The sequence below is a fragment of the Notolepis coatsorum genome (genome assembly GCF_963971535.1).
Source record: "Notolepis coatsorum genome assembly, chromosome: 2".
Taxonomy (NCBI): domain Eukaryota; kingdom Metazoa; phylum Chordata; class Actinopteri; order Aulopiformes; family Paralepididae; genus Notolepis; species Notolepis coatsorum.
Window position 1 is genome coordinate 177,600,007 of NC_140166.1, and position 15,570 is coordinate 177,615,576.

A 15,570-nucleotide genomic window follows, 5' to 3' on the forward strand; every position below is an offset into this window, starting at 1 on the left:
AATTTGCCCTAAAACAGAATTAGCTTGCTAATCTTCAATCAATATTATATTATTACACAATACACAATATTACACAGTTCAATCAATATTTGTGAAGGTGATAAACAACACAAAAGTAGAAACCAGATAATCAAGTCTGTGCAGTCACTAAGAAACACTTTATTGAGATGCTGGAAAGAAGTGCAGACCGTAGACTCAGGGCTAGATCCACAAAGAATGGATTGCACTGTGCTAATTGCACCCTTACTTACAATTCATTATGAATAAAAAATGGGGGACCCTGATGTAAACAAGACGAAAGTCTTTCTCTGGTCTGCATCCCCTTAACAATTGTGTGTATTGAGCGATACTGTATTGTACCCATTCTGCAATCTGTTAATACAATTTTAATTTAATCAATCACCGTATAGAACGGGGATCAAAGGAAAATATCAAAGGATCAAAACCCTAGTATACTCTGGTTTCTGGCGCTCAACCGTTCAATAGTATATAGCTGCAGAGCCGCAGAGCGGTGCTCTCAGGACCGGCGAGCACGAGCGGCGCTCTCAGGGCCGCGCGCCACCCACCCAATGGCTGAATTGGAGTATTGCACTGTGCGCTGTATTGCACTGTGCGCTACAAACAGGTCAGAGGACTGTACAAACTACTTCGAAGTGGTTATGCTTTGGCCCTCTTTCGAAGTGGGTTATGCTTAGAGTTATGGTTAGGGTTAGGTCTTCGCAGAAAAAAATTACGCCTCACAGCAGGGCCGTCAGAGCGCCGGTCCTCAGAGCACCGGTCCTGGGAGCGCCGGTCCTGAGAGCGCCGCTCTGCGGCTCTGCAGCTGCATGCTTCTCCAACCGTTGGTGAGATAACCCGACTATACTCGGGTATGGCCGTGAAAGAGTTAAGTGCAGTACTTGACTACAAATACTTACTTTCCACCACTGCATCTTTGCAGCCAAAACAAACATGTTGCAGCCGGTGAGGGTGGGATGGTGTGTGGTCTGCACTTTCCATGCCAGAATTGGCATACACATATGCAATAGGCCACTATATGCAGCACACCAACGTCTCATTAGACTGTTGATCATTTGAGGGTCAGAGGATGACCAATAGCATGACTTCAAAGCATTGGCAATAGCTGAAACCTTTTTGTGATAGGCCACTCCCATTGCCACACCCCCTTTTAATTTAGACAATTGACATGAACACACACACACACACACACACACACACACACACACACACACACACACACACACACACACACACACACACACACTTGACCTCCATGCCAAATTTCAGCCTTTTGGGGGTGAAACCTGTGGCCGCTAGAGTGAACACATTTATGTACACCAACCAACCAACAGAGTGACCTATAGAGCAGCTAAAAAGTGCTGGAATTTTGAAAAGTAATACATTTTCACACATTAGACATACAGTACCGGTAGTTAACCTGGTCCTAGATCTATCTAATACTAAGCTCTTCAAAAACATTCTTAATACTTAAGTTCAAGTTTCAAGTTCAAGTTTCTTTATTAGTTGTCATACAAAAATACAGAATACTTTTATATGAAATGCTTTTTTCCGTTACTACACATTATAACACATAACACATTCCATATATAATTTGTCAACACAAAATGGCAGATATGGCTCATAAAATACGGTTTTGTAGTGTCACCGCCTGATGCCTTGAAAAACGACACGCGGACGCGACCGCCGTCTGATCCGGCAGATTGCAGAGGGGAAGCACAATCTGACATCAAGGTTACCCATCCGTGCCAATTTATCTATTAGCTGCCCCTTTCCTAACTCAGCGCCCCGCCCGGGCCATGTGGCAGGGTCACCAGCGCCGACACTCGTCCGGCCTCGGTGGTGATTGATCGCCGTAACAGCGGCTCAGAAGTCCTCCGCGGGGCGGCCGGTCGTTCCTCTTCTGCTCGTCACATAACAGGAGGAATGAAAAATGAAGCTGTACCGTGAACCTTTTTCACCGGCGTTCAATTCCGTGCCACAGCTTTCCTTCATCTCCACACGACAGCAAGAGAAAAGGCAGATTTCTCAAAGTGAAAGCTGGAAGTTATTCAAATAAGTGTGAAGCCAACTGTGTTGATGTTCAAAGAGATTATATACAGTGGCTTCATTCATATGTAGGCTGTATCAACAGTGACTCCTGATCTGGGTGTGCTGATATTAATAATGGACAGAATTCGGATCATGGAAATTATATTTATTTGGATATCAGACATCATTGCTTTGTTTGTACTGGATCCTCCATGGGGATCTGTCCAACAGATCCTTAGTAGCGAAGCATGGTCTGAGGAGACAAAGTCACATTTTCTTTTTGTTATTGTTACACACTCAACAGTTATATAGCATTACTGGCCTCGCGTCTCGCTCTTCGCCATAATGAGATATCTCTTATCTCCAGCACCTACTGTGCTCATTAACAAAACAATGCACCCATGCACCTGACCAGGCCCCGCCCCAGTGTCCTCCTATAAGACACCGGACATGGTCACACTCCCCCTTCCTCTTTTTTTGTTTCCATCATGGACGCTGCAGTGCACTCCATGAACTAGTTGTTATGAAATGCAGAGAGAAATTCTACAATGTTGGGTTTTCGCCGGAGATTCACCAGCCCCTGGAATCTTCTCGGCACATCCTAACAGCGCATCAGGCCTGTCCTCAAGTTCAAGTTCAAGTTCTTTAATAGTTGTCATACAGAAGTACAGAATACTTTCATACAAAATGCTTCTTACTGTTACGCTCCAGAGACTGTGCTAGACAAGATAGTATCAAATAACATAATAACATAATATAGCATGAATTTAGAAGAAGAAAATGAGGTCACAGTGTTCGGTATAGACATATGTACAATGTTCTGAGTTACCATATAATATACAATACACAATACTATGCAGTGTACTAATGTACAGTACTATCTAGTGCAAAGCAGAAATGGGATGAAGTACAATTTTAGGTACAATTTACAGTAAGGTGTACGAGTTGTAGTGCAATCCTTCATCCATAAATATAAAGTGTGGGGAGTGGGTGCTACAGTGTGTTTGTTTAAAGTGGGTGTGTGCTATAAGTGTGTGGAGTGGGTGCTACAGTGTGTTTGTTTAAAGTGAGTGTGTGCGTGTGGATGTGTGTGCTATGTGCGTTTGGTGGTTGTTGTTGTGTAGTGTTCATTCATTGTTCGTTTAGCAGCCTGATGGCCTGGGGATAGAAGCTTCTTCTGAGTCTTTCTGTGCTCGCCTTGAGACTCCTGTATCGCTTGCCTGACCGCAGCAGTTCAAAGAGGCAGTTGTTCGGGTGACTGGAGTCTTTAATGATTCTCTTAGCCTTGCCCTTGCAACGCTTGTAGTAAATGTTCTGGAGGGTGGGGAGCCCCCCTCCAATTGTGCGTTCGGCTGAACGTGTCACTCTTTGTAGTCTGCTTTGGTCTTGTGCAGTGCTATTCCCAAACCAGGAGGTGATGTTGCCGGTCAAGATGCTCTCTATTGTACATGAGTAGAAGTTCTTAAGGATCTTCTGGCTGACTTGGAACTTCCTTAGGCGCCTGAGGAAGTAGAGGCGTTGTCGTGCCTTCTTCACAACACTGTTAATGTGTGTGGTCCATGTCAAGTCCTCGGATATGTAGGCTCCGAGGTACTTAAAGCTGTTGACTCTCTCAACCGGTGCCCCGTCGATGCTGAGGGGGCTGTAGTCCTTGACCCCCGACCTCCTGAAGTCCACAATCATCTCCTTTGTTTTGCTGACGTTCAGGGAGAGGCTGTTTTCCTGGCACCATCCCGCCAGGACCTTGACCTCTTCCAGGTAGGCCCTCTCGTCGTTGGCAGAGATCAGGCCCACCACCACTGTGTCGTCAGCAAATTTGACGATTGTATTGCTACTCCGCTGAGCCACACAGTCGTGTGTGTACAGGGAGTAGAGGAGGGGACTCAGAACACAGCCCTGGGGGGCCCCTATGTTGAGGGTGATGGATGAGGAGGTGCAGTTGCCTGCTCTCACCACCTGGGGTCTGCCAGTCAGGAAGTCCAAGACCCACTGGCAGAGGTCATAGCCCAAGCCCAGGTCCCTGAGCTTGGCTATGAGTATGGAGGGGACTATGGTATTGAATGCCGAGCTGTAGTCGATGAATAGCATTCTCACATAGTTCCCCTGCCTCTTGTCCAGGTGTGATGCTGCTGTGTGCAGCACATGGGATATGGCGTCCTCCGTGGACCTGTTGGGGCGGTATGCAAATTGCAGGGGGTCCATGTTGATGGGGAGGGAGGAGCAGATGTAGCCCTTTACTAGCTTCTCAAAGCACTTCATGGCTATGGAGGTGAGAGCTACAGGGCGGTAGTCGTTGAGGCAAGCAGGCTTGGATTTTTTGGGTCCTGGGTTTCCTCGTCTCCTGACAGCGGACAGAAGGACGTCGCGCGGCGGCTAGCTGTCGGGCTAGGTCATGCACAGGTAGGGCCTGCGCTGCCAGGCATTAATGCTAGCATTTGTGATACTGCTCGTTGTCCCGTGAGACAGCAGAGTTGTGAGGAAATGGCGCTGCTCCGACCGGCCGCCTTTCTGTTAGCTCCGTCGAGACTGTGCTTACTTTTGTTAATTTTTATAGTTTTAAGAGTTTTATTTGCACCAACTGTTGGTGCATTATATGTGTATGACCGTCAGTCACTCATTGACATTGGATTAAGAAAAACTTACCGACTGGATTGCTCTCTGGATCGGATTGCTGAACAACAACAGTGGCCAGCGGAGATCCTTTGTTGCGGCCGAGGCAAGGAAAAGGCGCGACGGCGAGGAAGAAGAGCTGGGGTCCGAAACAGATTGAGATCCAAGCGACACAGAACCACATTGCCCAGCATATTGTTGGCCAATGTGCAATCGATAGGAAACAAACTGGACGACATCAGAGCACGGATCCAATTGCAGAGGGACATTCGGGACTGCAACGTCCTCTGTTTCACCGAGACTTGGTTGTCTCCGGACGTCACAAACCATGCAATAGAACCGGCAGATCACTTCTTCGTTCTCCGTAAGGACCGAACGGCAGAAGAATCACTAAAGACGAGAGGAGGCGGCATAGCTTTCATGGTAAACAAGGAGTGGTGCGATATAGGCAACGCAAAGGAATTGTCTAACCACTGCTCCCCAGACCTGGAGTTTATCACCATCAAATGCCGACCCTTCTTTCTCTTGAGGGAGTTAACGTCCATCATCATGATCGGAGTGTACATCCCACCACAAGCAAGCACTGGGGCCGCACTCTCGAAGCTACACGACGAGGTAAACAAACAACAGACAGCTAACGTAGACACTGCTATTTTGGTTCTGGGCGATTTCAACAGCGCGCGTCTTAAAAAGGTGTTGCCGAATTTCTATCAGCATATGACCTGTCCCACCAGAGGCGAGAACATATTAGACCATGTATACTCGCAATTTAAGAATGGGTACAAGTCACAGGCTCTTAGTCCATTCGGTAAGTCCGATCACGCCGCCATCTTTTTTTTGCCAAAGTATAAACAGAGTATCAAGCGCACGCCGGTAGTATCGCGAGAGGTTAAGCGTTGGACTGTGACGTCAGAGGAGACACTGCAGGCTGCGCTGGAATGCACAGACTGGAATGTGTTTCGTGATAACACAGACAACCTCAACGAATACACTGAAACAGTGCTTGACTTTGTCTGTACTCTGGTAGAAGAAACAATCCCCTCTACCACAATTAGAATTTACCCAAATCAAAAGCCTTGGGTTGATAAATCCGTCCGTGAGGCTCTGAAAGTGCGCACCTCAAGCTGAACAGTGACATCTCCTTAGCAAATTAACTCAATACCTTCTATGCGAGGTTTGAGGCGGTGAATAACAACACCAGCCTACAAACCACTGCAATGGAGGGGGGGGGCGCTGCTGATGGAGATTCAGTGTTCAGAATAACAGAACATGAGGTGAGGAGGACCTTTAAGAAAGTGAATATCAGGAAGGCAGCAGGACCGGACGGTATCCCCGGCCACGTCCTAAAAGTCTGTGCCGACCAACTGGCCCCGGTATTCACTGACATATTTAACCTGTCCTTAGAACAGGCTGTCATCCCCACCTGTTTGAAGAAGTCCACCATCATCCCTGTACCCAAAAAATCTACGCCCACTTGCCTCAACGACTACCGCCCTGTAGCTCTCACCTCCATAGCCATGAAGTGCTTTGAGAAGCTAGTGAAGGGCTACATCTGTTCCTCCCTCCCCATCAACCTGGACCCCCTGCAATTTGCATACCGCCCCAACAGGTCCACGGAGGACGCCATAGCCCATGTGCTGCACACAGCAGCATCACACCTGGACAAGAGGCAGGGGAACTATGTGAGAATGCTATTCATCAACTACAGCTCAGCATTCAATACCATAGTCCCCTCCAAACTCATAGCCAAGCTCAGGGACCTGGGCTTGAACTATGACCTCTGCCAGTGGGTCTTGGACTTCCTGACGGGCAGACCCCAGGTGGTGAGAGCAGGCAACTGCACCTCCTCATCCATCGCCCTCAACATAGGGGCCCCACACGGCTGTGTTCTGAGTCCCCTCCTCTACTCCCTGTACACACATGACTGTGTGGCTCAGCGGAGCAACAACACAATCATCAAATTTGCTGACGACACAGTAGTGGTGGGCCTGATCTCTGCAAACGATGAGAGGGCCTACCTGGAAGAGGTCAAGGTCCTGGCGGGATGGTGCCAGGAGAACAGACTCTCCCTGAACGTCAGCAAAACAAAGGAGATGATTGTGGACTTTAGGAGGTCGGGGGTCAAGGACTACAGCCCCCTCAGCATTGACGGGGCACCGGTTGAGAGAGTGAACAGTTTTAAGTACCTCGGAGCCCACATATCCGAGGACTTGACATGGACCACACACATTGACAGTGTTGTGAAGAAGGCACGACAACGCCTCTACTTCCTCAGGCGCCTAAGGAAGTTCCAAGTCAGTCAGAAGATCCTTAAGAACTTCTACCCATGTACAATAGAGAGCATCCTGACTGGCAACATCACCTCCTGGTTTGGGAATAGCACTGCACAAGACCGAAGCAGACTACAAAGAGTGACACGTTCAGCGGAACGCACAATTGGAGGGGGGCTTCCCACCCTCCAGAACATTTACAACAAGCGGTGCAGGGGTAAGGCTAAGAGAATCATCAAGGACTCCAGCCACCCGAACAACTGCCTCTTTGAACTGCTGCGGTCAGGCAAGCGATACCGGAGTCTCAAGGCGAGCACAGAAAGACTCAGAAGAAGCTTCTATCCCCAGGCCATCAGGCTGCTCAACGAACAATAAACACTATGCAACAACCATCAAATGCACACAGCACACACATCCACACGCACACACTCACTTTAAACAAACAACACACTGCAGCACCCACTCTCCACACTTTAGATCACCTAAACACACTTTATATTGATTGGTAAAGGATTTGCACTACAACTCGTACACCTTACTGTAAATTGTACCTAAATTGTACCTCATCCCATTTCTGCTTTGCACTATAGTATTGTATATTAGTATATTGCATAGTATATTGTATATTGTATGGTAACTCAGTTACTTCTAGTCTGCATCGAACATTGTACATATGTCTATACTGAACACTGGGACCTCTATTTTTACTTCTTTTTACATGCTACTTTATTTTATTTCATACGATGTACACACTTTTAGCTATTATGTTTGTTTTTTCTACTTTTTTATTTAAAGCAACACTGGCGGGTACGTCATACGACCGTCAGACACTTATGGACCTGAACCCCGGGCTCAAAGAGGAGTTCGGAGTCACTTTTGACCTAGAATGGCCAGCAGAAATCAGACGGGAGAATGGCGGCAAGGAAAATAACAAAGGCCACGGCAGGAAGAGACATAGAGGGAGACGTGGAGGTATCAGACTGAGACTAAAAAGAGCTGCTTACCGCCCAGCAATTCCATCCATCTTTCTGGCGAATGCCCGTTCGTTGGAGGGTAGGATGGATGACCTGAGGGCGAGGGTCCGGTTCCAACGGGAGATGAGAGACATAAACATCTTATGTCTCACGGAGACATGGCTCACGTCGGCGACCCCGGACAAAAGCGTATCTCCCTCGGATGCCTTTACAGTCCTACGTGCAGATCGTACCGCTGCCTCAGGAAAGACCATCGGCGGCGGGGTCTGCCTCATCACGAACAATTCCTGGGTTAATCCCGAGGGGGTGCATGTTCTCTCGAACTCGTGTTCCCCGGACATGGAGCACCTTTCTATTCTGTGCCGTCCGTTTCATCTCCCGAGGGAGTTCTCCGCGGTCGTCATGACCGCCGTATATATTCCCCCACACGCGAATACGGGCAAAGCGCTGGGAGAACTACACGATCATCTCAACAAACACCAGATCAAACATCCAGATGCAGCGATGGTAGTGGCCGGCGATTTCAACCAGGCCAACCTGAAGAAAGTGATGCCGTCCTTTTTTCAGCACATCGCTTGCTCCACCAGAGGGAAAAACACACTCGACCACTGTTATTCCCCGTTCAGAGCTGGATACAAGGCAGTAGCCGCTCCGCCATTAACGGGGTCCACAAGCTCGAGCGATCACGACTCCATCTTGCTATTTCCGGCATATCAACAAAGATCGCGTGACGCCGTCGTGTCATGTGAGACAAAGAAGTGGACCGACGAATCAGAGGCCACGCTCCAGGACGTGCTTGCAGACACGGATTGGGATGTATTCAAAGGAAGCGCCAGTGACGTCAGCGAGCTAGCAGACACAGTGGTGTGCTACATTACAACAATAGCCGATGGTATTGTCCCCAGGAAAACGGTGCGGATTTTCCCAAACCAGAAACCGTGGGTGGATAGCACTATCAGAGCAGCTCTGAACTCTCGTACCACCGCCTACAACCTGGGTAGAGAGTCAGGAAACATGGAGGAGTATAAGGCTTCAGTCTATACTCTACGCAAGGCTGTCAAACTTGCTAAGAGGACATATGCTGATAAACTGGAGACACAAATGGCACAAAACGACACAAGAGGATTATGGCAGGGACTGAAGACAATAACTGACTATAAAGTCAGCGCCCCCTCAATGGGGAGCGACGACGTCTCCCTCGCGGACAAGCTCAACATCTTCTACGCTCGGTTTGGTGTAGACAGTGGCGCTGCTGGCTCTCCGGCTAGTGACGTCACTGGCGCGCCGGCTGTTGTGGAGGGGGGGGGGCAACCGCGGGGGGGGCGGGGACGCTCTCTCGTTGTCGGAACACAGTGTGAGAAGAGCATTTATGCAGGTGAACACCAGGAAGGCTGCTGGCCCAGATGGCATAACAGGACGCATACTCAAGACCTGTGCCAACCAGCTGGCCCCTGTGTTCACCACCATATTTAATCAATCACTGGCGGAGTCAGTGGTCCCTGCCTGCTTCAAGATGTCTACCATCATCCCTGTGCCGAAGAAACCCTCCCCAACATGCCCAAATGACTACAGACCGGTGGCACTCACCTCTGTGGTCATGAAATGTTTCGAGAGGCTGGTCAAGGACCACATTTGTGCCTCCCTCCCCAGTGATATGGACCCTATGCAATTTGCATACAGGACAAACAGGTCCACCGACGACGCGGTCTCCCAGGTACTGCACAGCACCCTCTCGCACCTTGAGCGTCAGAAGGGGGGCTATGTGAGACTGTTGTTCATTGACTACAGCTCAGCGTTCAACACCATAGTCCCCACCAGACTGGTGGACAAGCTGATCGAGCTAGGTCTGAGCTCCGCCCTGAGCGCCTGGGTACTGGACTTTCTGAGCGAAAGACCCCAGGCGGTCAGGGTGGGGGGTCAGACCTCCAACACCATCACCCTGAGCATCGGGTCCCCCCAGGGCTGTGTTCTGAGCCCCCTGCTGTACTCACTCTACACACACGACTGTGTGGCCAAGTTCAGCTCCAACTCCATAGTGAAGTTCGCAGATGACACGGTGGTGGTGGGGCTGATCTCGGACAACGACGAGAAGGCCTACCGGGAGGAGGTTGAGGTACAGGAACGCTGGTGCCAGGACAACAGCCTGCTCCTGAACATTGGTAAAACCAAGGAGCTGATCGTGGATTATAGGAGAGGACAGCAGGAGACGCACACACCACTGATGATTAACGGGGCTACCGTGGACAGGGTGAGCAGCTTCAAGTACCTGGGGGTCCACATCTCAGAGGACCTGACATGGTCAACACACATAGACACAGTAGTAAAGAAGGCGAAACAGCGTCTCTACCACCTGAGACAGTTAAGGAAGTTCAGAGTATCGGGAAAGATACTCCAGTCCTTCTACTCAGGAGCTGTAGAGAGCATCCTGACCGGAAACATCACTGCCTGGTATGGAAACAGCACGGCACAGGACAAGAAGGCCCTACAGAGAGTGGTGCGCTCAGCCGAGCGTACCACGGGTATTGCACTACCCCCCCTGCAGGTTCTATACAACAAGAGGTGCAAATCCAGAGCCTGCAGGATAATGAAAGACCCTCACCACCCCAATAACAGCCTGTTTCAGCTGCTGAGGTCAGGCAGACGCCTGCGAACCCCAGCTACTAGGACAGAGCGGCTTAGGCTCAGCTTCTTCCCCCAGGCCATCAGAGCCATGAACAATGAACATTGAGTGCTCAGAACATTGAACTGTCCACACACAAGCACACATGAACACACACACGACACGCACACTGTGCACGCTCACACACGAGCAGCCACTTAACACTTTAACATGAGCGGGCACACACTCATGTCGCACACACGCACACTTATGGCCAAAGAAAAGGACACTTTAAATTAGAATAACAGGAACAGTGTATTGCACTACCAAAGCTAACTAGCATGCTCTGTAAATAACTATGTACAGATACCGAGATGTCACTCCATGTTACCTGTTACCTGTTACTGCACAATGTTGTTTTCTTCTTTGATTCTATTATATGTACCACTGTATTGCACATCGTTGCGGGCTAGACCACCCGCATTTCATTGTATACCTGTATGCCGTGACAATTAAAACTCTTGACTTGACTTGACTTGACTTGACTTATCTTGTCTAGCACAGTCTCTGGAGCGTAACAGTAAGAAGCATTTTGTATAAAAGTATTCTGTACTTCTGTATGACAACTATTAAAGAAACTTGAAACTTGAAACTTGTATTGGCACGAGGGGCAAGATATTTGGGAAAACATGGTCGTCATGACTCTGTTTTGGGTGTTTTCCCAGCTATCCTAGTGCGCGCGGCTAATGCTACAATGCTGGGTCTCCGTTTCTTGTTCCCCGCTGAGGGCTGTCTTTTTAAAAGGTCTTCCCTCCTCTTAACCATTCATGCTGATGGTCAATCGGTGTCTACTGTTGGGAGTTTGGACGGGGGCTTGTTTACCATTTCATGGGTGGATGGGCTGAGGCCTAGGGCTGGTGTGCTTTTTGTGAATCTATGAATTGTGTGCGGGACTGGTGTTTCTCTGGTCTGCATCCCCTTAACATTGTGTGTATGGGCTAGCCCATTCTGCAGTGTGTTAGTGGAGTTTTCGTTCATTTATTCATTTACCCCTTCATGGGTGCACACCACAGTGGAGGTTGCTGCATTCCTACTAGTGAGGCAGTGCTTTCACTAGTAGTAGTTTTTTGTTGCAGCCACCACTGGTGCTCCGTGCTTGTGAAGCAGGTGGCATCAGTCCTTTGCCTCTGACATGTTGGAACGGTGTCCCGCCCGGCCGACGCCATGAGGTGAGTCGGCCCGGCAGGTGGCTGGTGGGCTGTTAAGCCTATACCGCCACGGTATAGAATTAGCAGTGACTAGTAACATTGTTTGAATTGCTGTTTTTTCTGTCAAAAATGGTGTCGGGTGGCGGGGCCTTAGGGCCAGCCGACGTTGAAACATCGCGAGAGGTTAAGACGTTATTAGCTTTGACCTAGCCGCAACCTATAACCGCAGGGAGGGCTAGGATGCTGTCAACGCTTGTTTACAGATATCTTGGTTGGATCAGTCTCCCCTTGAGGGGGTGAGACGTTTTTTCCCCTCCTCAGGGCTCCCCTCTCTGCAGAGGGACTTTGGTCTTTCCGCAGGAGCGCGGGCGGTATTTGACCTAGGCCCCACACCGCGCAGCCAGAGGTGAGGGCGCGGCCTCGCCAGCGGCTGTGGCGAGGCCCTCAACCAGCGGCCATGTTTCCCCCGCCTGAGGTACCCTGGACGTGTCTATGCTTTTACCAACGCGTTCGTGTTTCCGGGTTCCCGTTTTGCACTCTGATTGGCCACTGACCTACGCTAGTACACCCCCCTCGCTATGAGCGTAGCAGGACGCTGAAATGCAAATACAAATGTGTATCACAGTACTGCCTCCAGGAACAGCTGTTTCCGTGTGACTTTATGTGCGGGCTCGCTCTGAGGGAAGGAGGCCGTTATACATAATATCCCAGCGTTTCAACCAGCTGCACATTATACTCACATTATGTGCTCATTAGAAGAAGAAATAATTACGCATATTGGTCAGCAAATGGCGAAACGCTAACGTTATAAATTTTGCGGGGTTAGGGTGACCTATTGACGGGTCTGGGAGAGAGATGCGGGGGGGGGGGGGGGGGGGGCTGCCTCACGCTGACACTGCCCGCCTCGAGATGCACACAAGCGGCCGAATTGCATTTCGCTGTATTTCGCTGTAGACCGCAGCAGCTGGTGATAGAAATATAGCCTATAGCCTATATTTCTATCACCAGCTGCTGCGGTCTACAGCGAAATGCAATTCATGACACGAAACTGCCTAAAATATATTATATACAATATATCGTTTTCTATATAATTGTATCAACAGATAGTAGGTAGTGCACACATGCACTGCATGGCACAATATAGGGCGAATGTCTCTAGCCGAGAGGGGCTGCCGATTTGGGGGGGATAGATTCGTTCAGGTGTGGCTGGTGATGTGAGACGCGCGGCCGCTTGTGTGCACCTCGAGGTGGGCAGCGTCAGCGCGAGGCAGCCCCCCCCCCCCGCATCTCTCTCCCAGACCCGTCAATAGGTCGGGCCACTTGTCGGGCCACGCGTCTGCTCTGCCCCATATCTCATTATGGTGAAGAGCGAGACGCGAGGCCAGTAATGCTATATAACGAAAAGTTATCCTATAACCTAGTTATATGAATACTGGCTGAACGTCTCGCTCTTAGCGCCCTGAGGTCCCTTGGATGGGTTTTCTATGATGGAAACTTTTTCCCGAAGAAGGGGGAGTGCAACCATGTCCGGTGTCTTATAGGAGGACACTGGGGCGGGGCCTGGTCAGGTGCATGGGTGCATTGTTTTGTTAATGAGCACAGTAGGTGCTGGAGATAAGAGATATCTCATTATGGCGAAGAGCGAGACGCTCAGCCAGTATTCATATAACTAGGTTATAGGATAACCTTTAGTTTTGATTTACATTGAGTGACATCACTGGGATGTAGACTTTGGGGCTACGCATATAGACAATGTGGGGCTCTGACTTTACAAGGCCATAAAGTGATTGTGTTCTTACACCAAAGTGAGGTTTATATTATATATCATTGATAGAAGGTCTGAACCAGAATTAAAACCTAATTTGGGTGTATGAACTGACACAAACATTTACATGGCATCATGAATTCAGAGCCCCATTTGTACGCGCGGCCCCAGATTTCACATCCCAGCGAGATCACCGATTGGAGAGTTCTCTTTTCTGATTCCCCGCAACAGTTTGGAGGATCAAGAAAAGAGGGCGGGGTTTGAGATAGGTCAATTGCCCCTGACCTACTGTACTGATAGACCTGCTGTTCTGAGTTAACTTACATCACTGAGCCACTGGGTGAAGGCAGAGGTGCGAGTGAAGACCGTGGGCTTCTTAACCTCGTTGCAGGTAACCGTGGACACAAAGCTGGTCACACCGTGGAGGTACCATCTACCATCCTCACCCTTACAGTTCAGTGGACCTCCGGAGTCCCCCTGAGAGAGAGAGAGAGAGAGAGAGAGAGAGAGAGAGAGAGAGAGAGAGAGAGAGAGAGAGAGAGAGAGAGAGAGAGAGAGAGAGAGAGAGAGAGAGAGAGAGAGAGAGAGAGAGAGAGAGAGAGAGAGAGAGAGAGGGTAGACAAGACAACCGGAGAAAGAGAGAGTGACCGACAGATAGAGAGAGAGATGTTTAATAATATCACTGTTGTTCTTAGTCATAACAGGTGGTGGTTACAAATTGGCAGTGGTGGAAAGTAACTAAGTATGTTTACTGAAGTACTGTACTACTGTACAAGTACAATTTCGAACTACTTGTACTTTACGTGAGTATTTTCCTTTTTAGGAAACTTTATCCTTTTACAAGGAAATATTGTACTTTTTACTCAATTTATCTGAACCCATCAGTTACTAGATAGTAGATACTGTATGAGAGATATATACTTTCACAAATGAAGCCTGTCAACGTCAAGAGGACGTAATCAGAGCAGCATAACTGGATCACATACCCCTTTAGCATAACCTTTGATCAGAGCAGCATAACTGGACCACATACCACTTTAACACAACCTATAGAGGTCAATGGATCGAAGGTTGAATGCTCCCAAGCACTGGAATACACAAACGTCATGTAGAATGCATACTTTCACTTTAGATACTTAAATACATTCAATAGGAAATACGTCTCTACTTTTACTTAAGTAGAATTTGAATGGAGGACTTTTACTTTTTAGAGTACTCATTTATCTGGATATTTCTACTTTAACTTTTTTAAGGAACTGTGTACTTCTTCCACCACTGCAAGTTGCTTCGTGTGTCCCCCTCCCCGGACTCAAACGTACGTTGCAGCCGGCCACGACGTCCCCTCCAGCACAGACCATATTGGTCTTCACAACGTGGCCCCACCAGTCGCTGCGAGTGCACACGCTGTGTTCCACCACTGGCAACAGGGCCTGCTGCAGCTTATCAGGCATGGGCCCGTGGGCTGGGATAGAGACAGACAGGGGGGAGTCAGTTAGACATAATAGATGTACTATGTACTGTATGTACAAGGCATACACTGAACATTATTATGCTGTTAAAGAGCAGTGTACCACCGGGGGCTCACATATCCACAGTGTTGCGTTGCTGATTGGTTGGCTGGTTGCACGCACGCTAATGACGCCACGTGCACGCGCGCTCCCGCGCATGCGCATAAATGTTCCCTCTAAAGACAGTGCCTAATTGCCTCTACGAATGGGATGTAACACATTTCATTCACAAGTTTTGTGTGAATGTATCTGAGAACGTATTTGAACACACCTGACGGCCGGCGCTATTGATATGCAAAGTAGCCAGGTGGGTACTTAGTGAGTTGGCGCATCAGTCGAGTGCAGCGCATTCCTGTGTGCATGCACGTCAGTGGAGGTTTCTTTATGACAACACGTGAAACACAAATTCACTCATAATTCATAATTATTATTAATTTACATATATATATATACATTTATTTTATTTATATATATAAAAAAATTATTTTTTTAATTATTATTATTTTATATTTTTTTATTAGAAAAGTTTTCCTCTGTAAAAAAAATGTCAGTGAATTTTTTCTTTTTAAAAAATGGCCAAAATTGAC

The 15,570-nt window shown here is 48.5% G+C and overlaps 1 protein-coding gene across 1 annotated transcript in view; it reads right to left on the reverse strand.

The window, feature by feature from the left end:
* Positions 1-1,828: 1,828 nt before the first annotated feature.
* The window catches only part of LOC311223631 (chymotrypsin-like elastase family member 3B), a gene marked incomplete at both ends in the record, with an annotated part of 35,011 nt that continues 21,269 nt past the window's right edge, over positions 1,829-15,570 (reverse strand). Inside the window, 3 exons of the mRNA XM_084308406.1 lie at positions 1,829-1,921; positions 13,800-13,952; positions 14,795-14,937. Of these exons, the coding sequence (XP_084164532.1) occupies positions 1,829-1,921; positions 13,800-13,952; positions 14,795-14,937 (389 nt within the window). The remainder of the gene's footprint in view (positions 1,922-13,799; positions 13,953-14,794; positions 14,938-15,570) is intronic.